Source organism: Bos javanicus, chromosome 16 (genome assembly GCF_032452875.1).
Source record: "Bos javanicus breed banteng chromosome 16, ARS-OSU_banteng_1.0, whole genome shotgun sequence".
NCBI classification, from domain to species: Eukaryota; Metazoa; Chordata; class Mammalia; order Artiodactyla; family Bovidae; genus Bos; species Bos javanicus.
In genome coordinates this window covers 41,938,491-41,954,034 of record NC_083883.1, presented here as the reverse complement: position 1 = coordinate 41,954,034, position 15,544 = coordinate 41,938,491, and the positions used below count along the sequence as shown (strand labels likewise).

Sequence of the window (15,544 nt, the reverse complement as noted above, 5' to 3'; positions counted from 1 at the left end):
AATGTGGGTTTAATGCTGGTCAGCAGATTTATAGCATGTCCTGTATGAAGTGGCGTTTTTATCTCAGACAAGGAAGGAAGGGAAGTCATTTTAGCATTAGCATGTAACCTCTTTGCTTTTCTGTCCACCTTCCCACCCTAGGACTCAAGCACAGAGGGTACGGAAGCCACGCTGCTGCACAGGGCCCCAGGGCCTGCTTCCTCGCTACTCGGAGAGCCAGGCAGAGGGCCAGGAGCAGCTCTTCAAACTAACAGACAACATACAAGATGAATTGTGAGTTGCGTCCATGGGAAACCAGCCTTTTTGGTTCACCAGGTCATCTTCTCTGTCTCTGCGTCTGAGAAGTTTCTGTCCATTTCTGAGTATCATCATGACTCTGAGGCCTGGGAACTGGTCAGAGATTCCTTGGCCCAGATGGGTTTTTGTTTTGTTTTGTTTTCCTGCCACACCAGACAGCATGTAGAATCCTAGTTCCCCAACCAGGGATTGAACCCATGCACCCTGCATTGAAAGCAAGGAGTCCTAGTCACTGGACTATCAGGAAAGTCCCAAGCCCAGATGTTTTATACATTTAGATGTAACAGTGCTTCTCAAACTGAATTCCACAGCAGGACCTTAATGTTGGCATTCTCTTTCTAATTAGTTCAAAGAGAGAAGATAAAATGTTCTCAATCCAAAGATTTTTTCTTGCCCTGTAAAATTTTCCTAAACTTTGGTGTGCTGTTGTTGGCAGAAGAATGCTAGTTAAAACAAAACAGATTAACAAATAACAAACAACTAGTAGCTGAAAATTTTGGAAATGCAACGTTCTTAAGGTTGTTTTGCTACTCTTGAATGTGGAACCTTATATACTTAGGATCTTGTTATAATTTCAGTTAGTGAAGTTTTTCCTAATTGATATGTTTATTGTTGTGGAGTCGCTAACTCATATCTGACTCTTTGTGACCCCATGGACTGCAGCACACCAGGCTCCTCTGTCCTCCACTATCTCCTAGAGTTTGCTCAAACTCATGTCCATTGAGTCAGTGAGTATGCTGTTTAACCATCTCATCCTCTATTGTCCCCTTCTCCTCTTACCCTCAATCTTTCCCAGTATCAGGGTCTTTTCCAATGAGTCGGCTCTTCACGTTAGGTGGCCAAAGTATTGGAGTTTCAGCTTCAGCCTCAGCCCTTCCAATGAATATTCAGGGTTGATTTCCTTTAGGATTGACTGGTTTGATCTCCTTGTGATCCAAGGGACTCTCAAGAGTCTTCTCCAGTTGATATGATAGAATTCAGTATATCACTTTTTTGCAATATTCTTCCTTTAACATAAAATGCTCTATAACCTAAATAGATGTTAGAATCACCAGTCCAAAGAAAGCAGTTAGTTCTGCCCTAATAAATAGCAAAATGCTAGTTTAATTTCTTTGAATGCTTATTTATCTCAGGATAAACAAGGTAAGGAGGGTTTAGGACCATGAGGGATTTTGGGGGGTTTTTTTGGTTGATAAAAGGGTATCTGAAGTAGAAGTTAGCTCTTCAAAGAGTCTTCAGTGTCGTTGTTACCGATGTGTTAAGCTGACCTCATCTTATAGTTTCGTAGCAGTATTTGAATGGGAATATCGAAAGTCAAATCCAGAATTCATGTGTTGCTTACTGCATAGGATGGCATCTTCCTGGATGTGATTTTTTGTAATTCAAACTCCCTTTGTTACTGGAAGGTCTCTCAGTGATGGAGATGTATGACATTATGGTAGTCAGCTCAGGCTGCCAAAAACCAAATACCACAGACCAAGTGGCTTAAACAACAGAAAGTTGTTTGTCATAGTATTGAGGCTGGGAAGTCCAAGATCAAGGTGCCGACTGATTTGGTTCCTGGTGAAGGCTGTCTTTCCAGCTTGCAGATGGCCACCTTCTGGCTGTGTCCTCATATGGCAGAGAGAGGCTGAGCCAGATCTCTGATGTCTCCTATAAAGACACTAATCATAGAGAATCAGGGCCCCACCCTTATGACCTCATTAAAAGAAAAAAAGAACCTTTATTTTTTTTAATTATTTATTTTAGTTGGAGGATAATTACTTTACAATATTGTGATGGTTTCTGTCATACATTAATATGAATCAGCCACGAGTATACATGTGTCACCCCCATCCTGAAACCCCTTTCCATCACCCTCCCTACCCTATCCCTCTGGGTTGTCCCAGAGCACCAGCTTTGGGTGCCCTGCTTCATGCATTGAACTCACATGGGTCATCTGTTTTACATATGGTAATGTACATGTTTCAATGCTATTCTCTCAAATCATCCCACCCTCGCCTTCTCCCACTGAGTCCAAAAGTCTGTTCTTTACATCTGTGTTTCCTTGCTGCCTTGCATGTAGAATTGTCATTACCATCTTTCTAAATTCCATGCATATGCATTAATGTATAGTATTTGTCTTTCTCTTTTTTACTTACTTCATTGTATAATAAGCTCCATTTTTATCTGCCTCATTAGAACTGACTCAAATGTGTTCCTTTTTATAAATGAGTAATATTCCATTGTGGGTATGTGCCATAACTTCCTTATCCATTCATCTGCTGATGAACATCTAGGTTGCTTCCGTATCCTAGCTATTGTAAATAGTGCTACTATGAACGTTGGGGTACATGTGTCTCTTTAAATTCTGGTTTCCTTGGGGTGTATGCCCAGCAGTGGAATTGCTGGGCCTTATGACCTCATTTAACCTTCATTCCTCCCATGCTTCATACAGTCACACTGGGGTGAGGTCGTCAACATGGGAACTTGGTGGGGACATAATTCTGTCCATAGCATATGTCTCTCTACTCTTTTAGTCCAGCCTTAGCTCTGGCCATCGTGCCAATAGCCAAAATCCCCTGCGTTTCACTCCAGAAAGGACTTTATATTCCTGCTCTCCTTGGGTGAGTATCTGGTGCCGTCACTGCCCTTTATACACTTTACTGATGGAACTTTTCACCTTTGGATTGGAGGCTCAGAGAGTCATTCCTCAAGTCTAGTGAGACATGGTACAGAGTCTACTAGCATGGTGGCCCCATGAGGGCCTCAGTTTCTGTCTGATCCATTCACTGAAGAATCCTCAGTATGTGGAACAGTAGATGGCACTTATTAGGGACTCAACAGATATTCGCTGAATGCATGAGAGTTGGATGGTTATTGTACATTGTGCTTTTAATTTTCTCTCCTGCTTACCCTTCCTCAGGCTTCCCTGATAGCTCAGTTGGTAAAGAATCTGCCTGCAATGCAGGAGACCCTGGTTCAATTCCTAGGTCAGGAAGATCCACTGGAGAAGGGATAGGCTACCCATTCCAGTTGTTCTGGGCTTCCCTTGTGGCTCAGCTGGCAAAGAATCCACCTGCAATGTAGGAGACCTGGGTTCGATCCCTGGATTGGGAAGATCCTCTGGAGAAGGGAAAGTCTACCCACTCCAGTATTCTGGTCTAGAAAATTCCATGGACTGTATAGTCCATGGGGTCGCAAAGAGTCAGACATGAGTCGACTGAGCAACTTTCACTTTCACTCACCCTTCCTCAAGTCAAACCGTATCTGGTCCTCATGAAATTCATTTTCAATACAATGATATATGCCAGAAACATAAGGAGAAATTGTGTAGCATGGCTAACATAGGATTGCTCCCAGTGAAATACAAGCATTGAGCACAGAGCCATGGAAAACTGGAAGCCGGAATCAAAATGAAGTCAGTAAAACAGATTTCATGAAACTCTTGGAATTCATAAGAACTCAGAGAAGATGTTGGCATGAATGACTTCTGACTCTTAAGATGAAAACCATGTGTTGCTACCCCAGCTTGTGTTAAATCTTGCCCATGTACACTGGAGGAGCCACGTGACCATAGTCTTCCGCAGTGTACAAGGCAGGAGTCATCGGGAAACCTGGCACATATTTCTCTGAAGTGTCCTCAGTGGTCAGGCTGGGTCTTCATGTTGGAGGCATCACTTTGCAAAAAAAGGGGTTTTCAAGAAAAGCACAGGAGCGCCATAATATACCTCTGACTTTTATCCTAGAATCCTAATTAAAAACATGCTTAAAGACCTAATTATTTGCATATTTTCCTCCAGAGTTAACCCCTTAAAAGGATCTTTAATACCTTGCTCTACTGTTCTAACTAAATGTTTCCACATTTTTTTCCAGTTAGACTCACTGTTTCACTTCTGGAAAATATTGTGTAATTACTTCCCGATGCCATGAAAACCCCACAGAGTCCACAATGCTGTGGTTACTTCAACTTTGTTCTCCCAGATCAAGTTGCATTTAATTTTTTATTTTATTCAATTAATTAGTATTAAAAGGATAGTTGCTGACATATGATTTAAGGTCTGGTTCACTGTAAAGGCTTGAGTTTCTAATGAATCCAGTATTAACTCTGATATGTTGCAAAATTGCCATCACTTTCCATCTTTCTTAATTTTGGTTCTGAAATCGGATTCTGGGTTAAAATGATGGTAAAGGCAAATTTGTCCTATCAGATTACATTAATTTTTCTCTGTAACTGGTGTCTAGTATGTAGCCAGACACCTCATTTTCATTAAAAGAAAAAGAAAAAAGTACCTATTTTATTTCCAATACACCATCACAGACCAGATTCCATACTAGCAATGTAAGCACTAGGGTAGTTCTTCACCTTTTCCAAAAACTAAGTAGTTGTCATCACACACTGTTTTCTTGAGTTTATTTGACAACTTGATTGTATTTTTTTAATGTAGTTTTAGGAAATAATATTTGTGAGGTTTTTTTTTAAGAGATTATTCAGTGCTTTAAAGAAAGAATATTTAAGTTCTCTATCTCGGTTTTAATAGTTTGATAGATATACTTAAATATATTTGATTTCCTTTGTAATCCTAAGCATTTTATGCGTTTAAAATCAACATTATCCTTAGAAAGGAATTGTGGGCCTCCCCACAGTGCCAACAGGGGGAAAGGAGGGTCCATGATCCAAAAATGTTAAGAACGCCTGTTCTGATTAGGAGCCTTTCTAGATGTTTGAAATTTTTAACTATTCAAAATTATTAATTATTTGAGTGTCAGTAGGTTGCGCATAGGTAAAGAATCCTCCTGCCAATGCTGGAGACATAGGTTCCATCCCTGGGTCGGGAACATCCCCTGGAGAAGGAAATGGCAACCCACTCCAATTATTCTTGCCTGGAAAAACCCATGCATGGACAGAGGAGCCTGGCAGGCTGCAGTCCATGGGGTCGCAAAGAGCTGGACATGTTTGAGCACAACACAACACAACATGTGTGTTCCATAAACGTTAAAAGCTCCTGTTCTAATTAGAAATTAGGAGCCTTTCTAGATGTTTGACATTTTTAATTATTCAAAATTATTCTTTATTTTTTAGTATTGTGACACTGCTAACAAAGAGAGTCCTTATCCTTTAGACAAATACACAGGTTTATTTACAGAGAAGAGGAGAAGTAAGGAATTAACAGCAACAATTAAGCATCCTCAAGGGGCAGCTAGACCTGGAAAGTGGCTCCACATGACAGGGTTCCTGTATGTGACCTTGAAGGTGGTGTTTGTCTTTGGGGGAAACTTGAAAATCATGCACAGGAGGCCCCTTGAATCTAAGCAGCACCTTGGAGACTCACCCTGTGTCACTTGATCTCAGCTGAGTCAGGCTGCTTCCTTGTCCCTTTGGGTTATGCACTCAATTCTGTTTGTCTACTCCTCCTCTTTTTTTTTTTAATTCAAGAAAGTATAAAAAGGAAAACAAAAATAGCCTATAAACCCACTGGCCAGATTAGTCCTTTCTCTTTCTGATGAAATAAACTCATGTGCACAGTTATTAGCAAATTCAAAGAGTACAGAAAAAATCAAGAATAAAATTCTCCTTTCTTGCCCCCTTTGTATGCATACTGTGATATTTGATATATATACTCTTCTTAAGAAACTGCATATAGAAATAGAAGTTAGAACACTTTTATCTGAGCACAGGTTATATTGTTTATTCTAATAAACAGTATAATTTAATTTAACAGCATATAATTATAAATAAAAACCATAAAGTAATATATGCAATCTCAAAACAAAAATAAAAAGATCAGACATTTTGAGGAGTGGGATAGAGTTCATTGCTTGCATTTTCTAAACCAGGAAATTATCTGTCAATAATCATTGACACTCCTGGAATAAGACAGCTCCCAACTCTTCTGACTGTGAAATGCCTGTAAAGTGTGGAATAAACAGATATATAAATATTAAAAAAGTTGATAAAACAAAAACAAACAAAACCCCAAGAGAGTGGGAAAAAAAAGAAAGAAAATCGGTTGAAAAAGGTAATTGAATCAACTGGCAAATTTCTCTCCCCCTAAGGAGCAAATCAGTTGGTCATGAACCTCTTTCCCCTCGGCCTCTTAGAGGGACACAACATTTCTCCAACCTGCCGAAGTGAGGACTTGTAGACTCGCAAGGAGACCTTCTCCACAGGATCAGGATAACCTGGCGTTGTTGTCAACAGAAGAAATAACAACAGCCACCCTGGTTGGGCATGTAGATTGGTTCTAGTCATCACGGTGGCCCCTGAGAGGAGGTATGGTGATCCTCACTCTACACATGACAGCAGGCAGCTCTGAGCCAAGCCTTGTGGCTGGTGACAGGCAGAGCCAGCTGTCACTGAGGATCGGCCGGTCCCAATGGCACACTGGCCACCGTACTTGGAAATGACATTACTACCTGCCACATAGTGAGAGGGCTGAAGCTGTTGTTGACAGCAACTTTGGTGTTTGTGGTTTGGGATGCTGTTCATCATAGCGGAGCTGCTTCTGCAGTGTTGAACCTTGCCGGGCTCGCCCACTATTAGAACCCGTCATCTTGGAGAGGTGTAAGCCACGTGTCACAGCCTTCCTTTCTCTGAGAAGAAACTTTCTGAAGTTGGTCCCAAGGTCAAAACATCCTCTTTCTTCCCTTAAAGGAGAGTTATAAGTGAAACTTTTAACCAAAGTCTAAAAATCCTGATTTTCTTTTTTTTTATATAATCGTCCCTAGTGTCCACAGAACACCAGATGTCTTTCTGGTTCTCCGTATTTGAAGGGTACGACTTACCCAGAGGCTGTGTGTCTCTGGCCACAGTTTTTCACCCTCCCTCCTTCTGAGTTAATAACAGGTCAGAGGGTAGAAGGACACACTCAGGGTCCACCTGAGGCCACATGGCTTTTCTTCCCACGTCATCCTACAATGGTTTGTAATAGTCACCCATTCATGGGCCAAGAGCAGCCTACGTGAAGCGAGGGGAGTGTGGGTGTGTTTGGACTTGGCTTGTGTGAGGCCTTTGCCTCTCGAGTGACACAAAGGAAAGGAGCTCAGGCCTTCTGCAGGGGACAGCCAGGCAGGGAGGGGGATGCCACGCTGTGACAACGAAGTGACAGAGGTGGTGAATGAGACGAGAAGTGCTGGGAGCGCTCATGGGTTCAGCTTCTCTTGTCCCCTCGAGTTTTGGTTCCTCTCTCTCCATGACAGATTTGGGGTTGGTCTCCCTTACAGGAGGGGACCCATAATCTGGAGCTCAGTTTTAATTATTCTTTGTTGTGGTTTCTAGACTTCGTGTGTATGTGTGTGTAATATATGCTATTATGATGAAACCTAAAGTGTTAGTTCTTGGTTGTGAAAGTTCCAGGGAAGCGTTGAGAAGAAAATGGAGGGAGATACGGCTATTGGCTAAGTCGGTGTCCAGGTTCTTGCTCAGACCGAGGGCTGTGACCCTGGCACTCTGGCTGAGTCCCCACTGTCTCCCTCTCCCCTCCTCTCAGTTATACCCTTGGCTCCAATCTGCTTTTGGTTTGAAAAGACTAGAACACGTCATGTAAATGTCCAGAACTTACTGTCTGTATTAGCTGCGGGGTATGAATGGGCTCCTGGGCTCACAGAAGAGAGATATGTGCGGATTTACAAACCGTTCCCCTCCCCTCACATTTCTATAATGGACATGAATTCTTTTGACGTTGAATTTTGGCTGTGAATTTACTGACTTTGTGATGGAAGCTGGTGGGTAGCATCATCTCTCTCAGATGAAGAAACTGAGACACAAAGACAGCAGCTGGCCCTGCCAGAGCTGCCTCACCCAGAGGGTCTCCCTGCCCACTCAGCATGTGTCCCCTCCACCGTGTGGGATGGCTCTGAGTCAAGCATCCCAGCTCAGAGCCACCCTTCCTCCTCCCTTCCACCCAGAAGTTGTGCTGGCTGGACAGAGGACTTGCACCATCTGTGGCCTCTTAGAAGGAAATCTGTTTTAAAGAGGCCCACTATGGAGAGGGCTCTAATAATGTCAACCACCCAGGTGAGGGGTATCAGAACAGCTGCCCCGATGGAAAGACCTCAGCCCTCTTAGAGGCTGTGCATAAATGTCAGCATCAGCAGGTACCAAACAGGAGAGGGGAGACGTGGACGATGGGACAGAAGTTCTGCCTCCTGTGCTGGACCAGATGAAAGAGAACAGTCCTCAACTGGATTTTTAATGTCCATCCTGCCCTCGCCCTAATCGTGGTGGCTGGCTCTGGGGAGCTCCCCTTAGAACCTGTTCCAGCCTCAGTCGCCACGTGCCCAGCCCACCCATGCTCAGAAGCCCTGGGCCATTTTCAGTTTTTAAGCTAGTTTTCTGGCAAGTTCCAGCCAGCCCCCAGTCCTTCCCTTCTGTGTCAGGAAGCTTTTATCATCTCTGTCTGTCTCTCTCCCACCCTGTCTTCCACTGGACAGCCATCTGAGGTTTCACTCGGCCTCTGTAAGTAGTGCTGTTGCCCCCTGGACACCATCCGAGCCTGGGACGTGGGACATTCTCTGCTGAGTGGCCTGAACACCAAAAGCTGCTGGGTATTTCTCCTTTTGGCATTGAGACTTTACAAGTCTACATTCTTGGCATTGCCAACCAGTCAGAATAGAACAATAAACCCCAATTTTTTGTCATGTGAGGCTACAATTAAAATGGCAGCTGGAACCAGGCAGAATTTTACTGAGTGCTAAGGGGGTGGCCGACTCAGTGGTGGGTGCTCAGGGAGACATGGGAGGGGGGTGGACTTTAAGAATACATCAGCTTAGCCAGAGAGCTGCATACTTATCCAGGACACACAATGAGAACAAACCAGTGCTTAGCAGTGCTCTTGAAGGTAAGCAAGGAAGCATTCAAAAGTGGGAGTGGGGTTGAGTGTTTCTGGGGAAGCTTCAGAGAGACGTTGGAACTCGTGAATCCTCAGGCTTGAGGAGGAGGTGGAAGGGATAAGGGATGAGGTGTGTTCAGAGTCGGGGGCTCTCTGAGCCCAGAGGCGAGCGGGCGCCTGGAGCCAACTTGGGATGGAGAGGGAACCAGCCTGTCCAGCTATGGGCAGGCCTGCTCTGTCCCATCAGAGTTTGGCGACCGCTGACCCCAGAACAAAGCCATCCTGGGACCCAGTCCCCAAGCCGTTCCAGGGGAGCTGTGGCTCCGAGCAACTGCGATGTGGCAATTCCTCTCAGGACATCGGATCCCAGGGGGCCAGGGCCTGACAGCCAGCCTCTCGTCAGCTCTTAGTATTCCTGCCGTCAGCTCTTAGTATTCCTGCCGTCTTTCCCTGTTCCCCAAAGTGGCCGCTCCATTGTGGAAGGCTGTCACAAGAGGCGGAGGAGGCAGCCAGGCCTGGGAGGGCTGTCACAGCCGTTTCCAAGGGTCACTGCTCTTCATTGTAGCCCAGCTGAGAGCTTTGACGCGCATAAATTCCCACTTTAAATCCGCGGCTCCAGGGAAGGAGATTTCTTTTATTTTTTTCCTGAGTGGCCTCGAAGCCTCTAGAATTGATGGCTGAGAGTTATGAAAATCAGGATTATAGCTTTCCCTGAGAAGCACACTTCCTAACAACTCATGAAGTTCTGAGAACGTGGCGGTGGTCTCACCAGTCAGCCCCCTGTCCCTCAAGGTGTTAGGCTGAGACCAGGCCACCTCCTATTAAAACCATGACAGAAAAGCAGCAGACATAGATGTGCAGATAGAGAGGGCATGGCATCCTCTCACTCGTCCAGTTTGCTGACCCATTTAATGCTGCTCCCCACTTCCACTTCCATCACCCCGCCCCTCCCCTACCCTGCCTTCACAGCAAAGCTTCTCAGCTGCTATTTCATCAACAGACCTTTCAAAGCATTGTGTTTTCTTCCTCTCTTTTGCCCAACAAAGCACTGTTATGGTTTTCTTTAAGCTTCGTCCTATGAAAAGGCCATAAAACTATTTTCTCTCATTGATACAGTTGGTCCTGTTCATCGAGCCCCCTGTGTAAGGGCCCTTTGCTATGCATGCCGGCCTCGCAGCAGCCCTGAGAGGCCAATGCCACTTTTATTCCTAACTGACAGACAAGGAGACGGGGGCTCAGAGTGGGTGAGCCACCCACCCATGGGGCATTGAGCAAGGGAGCCTGGCTGTAAGGTCTGTCCCCAGAGACCAGGGCCCACACGGAGCCTCAGCCCTGCCTCGAGGAGCAGCCCTGAAGTCCTGCGTGCCCTCCTCACTCCCCCTCTCCCTCCACAGCTTCATCGCAGTGGAGAACATCGACAGCTACTGCGTGCTCATCTCCTCCAAGGCTGTCTACTTCCTGAGAAGCGGGGACTACGTTGACCGAGAGGCCATTTTCCTGGAGGTCAAATATGACGATCTCTACCACTGCCTCGTCTCCAAAGACCACGGGAAAGTGTACGTGCAGGTCACCAAGAAGGCTGTGAACACGAGCAGCGGCGTGTCCATCCCGGGCCCTTCTCACCAGAAGCCTATGGTGAGTGCACACCTGACCCGTCTCCCAGGCCCGCCACTGCCCTGCTGATGCTTCTCAGTGGAAAGGCGTTTGCAGCACCTGAGGCTTAGGCCTGGCTGCTGTGAATCCCCAGGGGTCCTGCTTCTTAGTCCCGCAGACAGAAGGTGCTCAGTGTGGTAGATGCGGTGGTGCTGCCCTCTCAGCTTCACTGCTGCTGACCCTAGGCAGGTTGCTCAACACTTGAGCCCTGGTTTCCCCTCCTTACGGTGCAGGTAGGATTCCTGCCTCTGAGCAGCTGTGAGGACCAGCTGATACAATGCATGCGGCTGTTTTATTCCTAAAATGGGCCTCTTCAGTGCATCGGATCTAAGATGTTAGAGCACATGCTGGCTTCTTCCTAACTTCCCCTCTAGAATAATTGGAAGCTAACTTTTTTCGTGCACCAAGAAGCAATATGTAGCATAGGTCCCTGCCCAGGGTAAAGCTCAATAAATATTCATAGACAAAATTTACACTTTGCCTCCAAAGGCTACAAGATACTGTTATGGCAGGACTTTATTAAATAATGCCATTCCTATTAATAACCAACATTCAGTAAGGGCTTACTATGTGCCAGGCTGGATTCTGAATACTTAAAGATTATTTAATGTTGTACTGTTATTTCCCCCACTTGACTGGTAAGGAGGCTTAGTTAGGACAGGTGGCTTGCTCAGGGTTATCTGGCCAACACCAGAAGGAGCTGGGGTTCAAAGCCACGTGCCTGCAAGTCACCAGAGCTGGTGGCCTGGACCAGGTCACTGCTTCTGCTCAGAGCTCGGCAGAAGCCCATGTGAGGGGACCCCATCTCCAGCCATGTTCTCACTTGGAATCTTTTCAGGAACCCCAGGTGTTAGCTCTGCTCATCTTTCACCTGGAATGCTAGGATTTTCAAGCCTGCATTCGAGAATGACATACCATTCAAAATGGCCCTGCTTATCTCAGTCTTTCTGTGATCAGAAACCGCAACCAGCCTGATTGGGCCTCTCTCCCTTGACCTTCTCCCTGCCCAGGAATGCGCTTGGGTTTGGTTTGGCTTGTGTGGGCTCCCCTGGGGTCATTGGCTTAGGTTAGGGCTGGTAGATTAACTGAGTTAACACCCAAAAGCCTGAGTATTTCCACAAGTTCCTTTTGGAGGTGGGGAGCCTTGCCCAGCTGCCCTTTCACCCTTTCAAGGCAAGCAAGCTTGCTCCATAAGAAAGGCCTCAAGGCGTTTGTGTGCTTTGAACATCAGCAGACTTTATTTTTTTTTTCTTCTTTATTTTATTTTTAAACTTTACATAATTGTATTAGTTTTGCCAAATATCAAAATGAATCCGCCACAGGTATACACGTGCTCCCCATCCTGAACCCTCCTCCCTCCTCCCTCCCCACACCATCCCTCTGGGTCGTCCCAGTGCACCAGCCCCAAGAATCCAGCCCCAAGTATCGTGCATCGAACCTGGACTGGCATCTCGTTTCATACATGATATTTTACATGTTTCAATGCCATTCTCCCAAATCTTCCCACCCTCTCCCTCTCCCACAGAGTCCATAAGACTGTTCTATACATCAGTGTCTCTTTTGCTGTCTCGTACACCGGGTTATTGTTACCATCTTTCTAAATTCCATATATATGCGTTAGTATACTGTATTGGTTTTTTTCCTTCTGGCTTACTTCACTCTGTATAATAGGCTCCAGTTTCATCCACCTCATTAGAACTGATTCAAATGTATTCTTTTTAATGGCTGAGTAATACTCCATTGTGTATATGTACCACAGCTTTCTTATCCATTCATCTGCTGATGGACATCTAGGTTGCTTCCATGTCCTGGCTATTATAAACAGTGCTGCGATGAACATTGGGGTACACGTGTCTCTTTCCCTTCTGGTTTCCTCAGTGTGTATGCCCGGCAGTGGGATTGCTGGATCATAGGGCAGTTCTATTTCCAGTTTTTTAAGGAATCTCCACACTGTTCTCCATAGTGGCTGTACTAGTTTGCATTCCCACCAACAGTGTAAGAGGGTTCCCTTTTCTCCACACCCTCTCCAGCATTTATTGCTTGTAGACTTTTGGATCACAGCCATTCTGACTGGTGTGAAATGGTACCTCATCAGCAGACTTTAGATTTGAGTCCCAAGTCTTTGTTCTCACTTGCTCTCACCTCAGCTGATCCTCACACCTCGGAGCACAGCGGTTTCTCAGTTACAGGGAGTCCTGAAGGTCGGGGGATTGTGGGTCGACTGCACAGGCACCCCGGGGTCCACCCCAGACCTCAAGTCGGCATAAACTAGGAGTAGGGCCCTGGGGATCTGTTTCTTGGAACTACACCCACGCTGTTGAGATCCACAGTCAGGCTGGGAGCTGCTGCCTGGGTGGATTTCAGTGGCTCGTGTCCTGTACGTCTGTTTGGTTCCCCACTGTGGGGGCGAGTTACTCATTCTGTCCTCTTCCTCAGGTCCACGTGAAATCAGAGGTCCTCGCTATCAAGTTATCACAAGAAATAAACTATGCAAAGAGCCTTTACTATGAACAGCAGCTGATGTTAAGACTCAGTGAAAACCAAGAACAGTTGGAGCTGGACTCCTGAGAAACCCCAGCTGCTGGAGGGACATTCCCAAAGACAGACCCCCCACCAATCAGGAGGAGAGAGGCCCATGGGCTTGGCTTCAATTTGAGGAAACCAGAATAAGGTTTGGGGGATGATATCAAGAGGGGAAGTAAATACTGATGAGGGGGTGCAGATGGAACTGTATTCATTTGTGGGGCAAGGGATTGCTTTAGATTATGGGGAGGTAATTTGTAAAAGACATTGGTTGGATAACGTTTGAAAAAAAAAAGCGTACCAAGATCAATCTAATTTTTAGATTGCCCTGTATTTTGTTAACATGTATATATTGATAAATATACAACTGTGTGTTTGTAAATATATAGAAGTGTTTCTGAACAGGGACTATGATGTGTGTAAAGGATTGTTAACTGTAAAGTAATATAAAATTATATTGGATCTTCTATTGCACTAATTCTACATGTCTAATTCAGGGTACTATCCATGAAGAGGGATTCTTGCAAGTTGCAGAATGTTATGTCTTAGTCTGGGAAACGAGGGTATTCACAGTCGGGTGGGCTGAGGTGAGGTGCCGGGTACGTCGAGTGACACCTTTGACACCTGCATGCGTCCAGGCAGCAGCAGCGAACCAAAGTGTCCAGACCTAGAGCTGGCCCTCAAAAAGGCCTAGGGGAGTGACTCAGATGCATCTTTTATTGATTTCTCCTCCAGTTTAAAGATGGTTCTTAGAGTGTCACAGATTATTTTTATCTGCCTAAATCTCTGGCTCTCTCCTGACTGGTCTTGCCAAAGTTTGCGGTGTGTTCTGTTAGCACACGTGCACACACACCAGCATTGCAAGTTTTTCTTGGGTTATTATCATAGAGGCCAGTCTGAAACATTGGTAGACTCTGGTAACTTAGAAGGGGGAAAAGCCCTGCAGAACTGGGTGGACAAATCAGAAGTCCAGAAACTTAGCAAAACCCACAGTAAGAATGTCTTCCCTCCTGAGCAGCAGTCCGAGGGGAAGGACCTAGGACTCTCTTCTTCCTAATAAAGCCGCAGGCAGACTCTCAGCTCTGCAGTCCTGGGGACCTGGTGACAGTAACACTGAGATGAGAAGGAGAGAGTCCAAAAAGGGAATGAAATCTTGAGTATTAAAAAGCTGTTTTTGTAAGTTTGAGGCCAAGATTTGGCCAAAATAACTCTTGCCCTTGGTTTTAAATTCCAAACAGTGGCAAGGCCTTGAAGTGAGTTCCCTCTTCTTCCTGGGTCTTGTTTGCAGGGTTTTCTCTTTTCTGTATGGAATAACCAAGTTGGGGAGGGGTAGGCTTCACTCTGGAATGAATGACTAGACTTGTGATTTTTTAAATTTTTATTTTAATAAATCTACTCAGTCTGTACAACCATGTCTAACGTAGCTGAGATCTAAAAAGACCAAGGGGATCAGTGGATGTGTGGAAGGTTTTGGGGTTTATAACTCATGACCCAGATCCTTCCAAGACACAAATGAAGCTAATCTGTCTTTCTTCCCCCCGCTTAGGGTGTGTGTGTGTGTGTGTGTGTGTGTGTGCGCGCGTGCAAAAAAAACAGGAAGGGAGCTTTCGTCCAGTGCTTAGTGCTTTGGCAAAGCAGTGTCTTCAAGGCTCGTCTTGAGCACCAGGATTTATATGTGGTCTTCACTGAACTCTGTCTTCGTGGCCAGCAGGGTTGAAACCTGGCTCTTGAAGGAGGTGCGTTTTTGGTTGTTCGGTTGGTTGGTTTTGCCAGGCGGCCATTGTGGCACCAGGTGCTGCCTCCTGCAGGTTTCTCATCCTCTTCAACAGCCTCGTGCCCTGCACCCCACAAGTGTGGCTTGTGGTTTTTGTCACCAGTCACCCACTGCCTGAGATGATGATCTCCTAAGAATGAGACTCTCGGAGGATTGATTATTTGCATCAGTGAGCCTTCTGTCACTTTCTGGAGTGAAGTCACTTGGAAGTTCTGTTGGATTGAGGAGCTTGGTGTTAGGATTATAAAGGAAATTTGCCTTGGGGCCCAGTGGCACCCAGCATCCTCTGCCCATGGGAAGTTGGTTGAGGGCTGCGCTGTGGAGCGGTGCTTCCCAGAGACTCCAAGAGGGTGCTCAGATGCCCTCCTCCCGGCCGCTTTCTGATCTCATCAACCCTTGAAACAGTGGCTCAGCTCCTAATTGCACAACCTCCTCTGACATTGTGCCTTAGAAGAGGCAGATGTTAAAATGGGATCCGAAGACCAAA

The 15,544-nt window shown here is 45.6% G+C and overlaps 1 protein-coding gene and 1 non-coding gene across 9 annotated transcripts in view; both read left to right on the top strand.

The window, feature by feature from the left end:
- Positions 1-14,864, top strand: part of VPS13D (vacuolar protein sorting 13 homolog D) — a 272,136-nt gene extending 257,272 nt beyond the window's left edge. For all 8 annotated transcript variants that reach the window (XM_061382671.1, XM_061382670.1, XM_061382669.1 and 5 more), the window contains 3 exons: positions 142-273; positions 10,502-10,742; positions 13,197-14,864. In XM_061382671.1, the coding sequence (XP_061238655.1) occupies positions 142-273; positions 10,502-10,742; positions 13,197-13,328 (505 nt within the window). In that variant the 3' untranslated portion in view covers positions 13,329-14,864. The remainder of the gene's footprint in view (positions 1-141; positions 274-10,501; positions 10,743-13,196) is intronic.
- LOC133228299 (small nucleolar RNA ACA59) lies at positions 10,888-11,031 on the top strand. Its single transcript, XR_009730161.1, has one exon. It is a non-coding gene; the product is annotated as a small nucleolar RNA ACA59 (small nucleolar RNA).
- Positions 14,865-15,544: the final 680 nt, after the last annotated feature.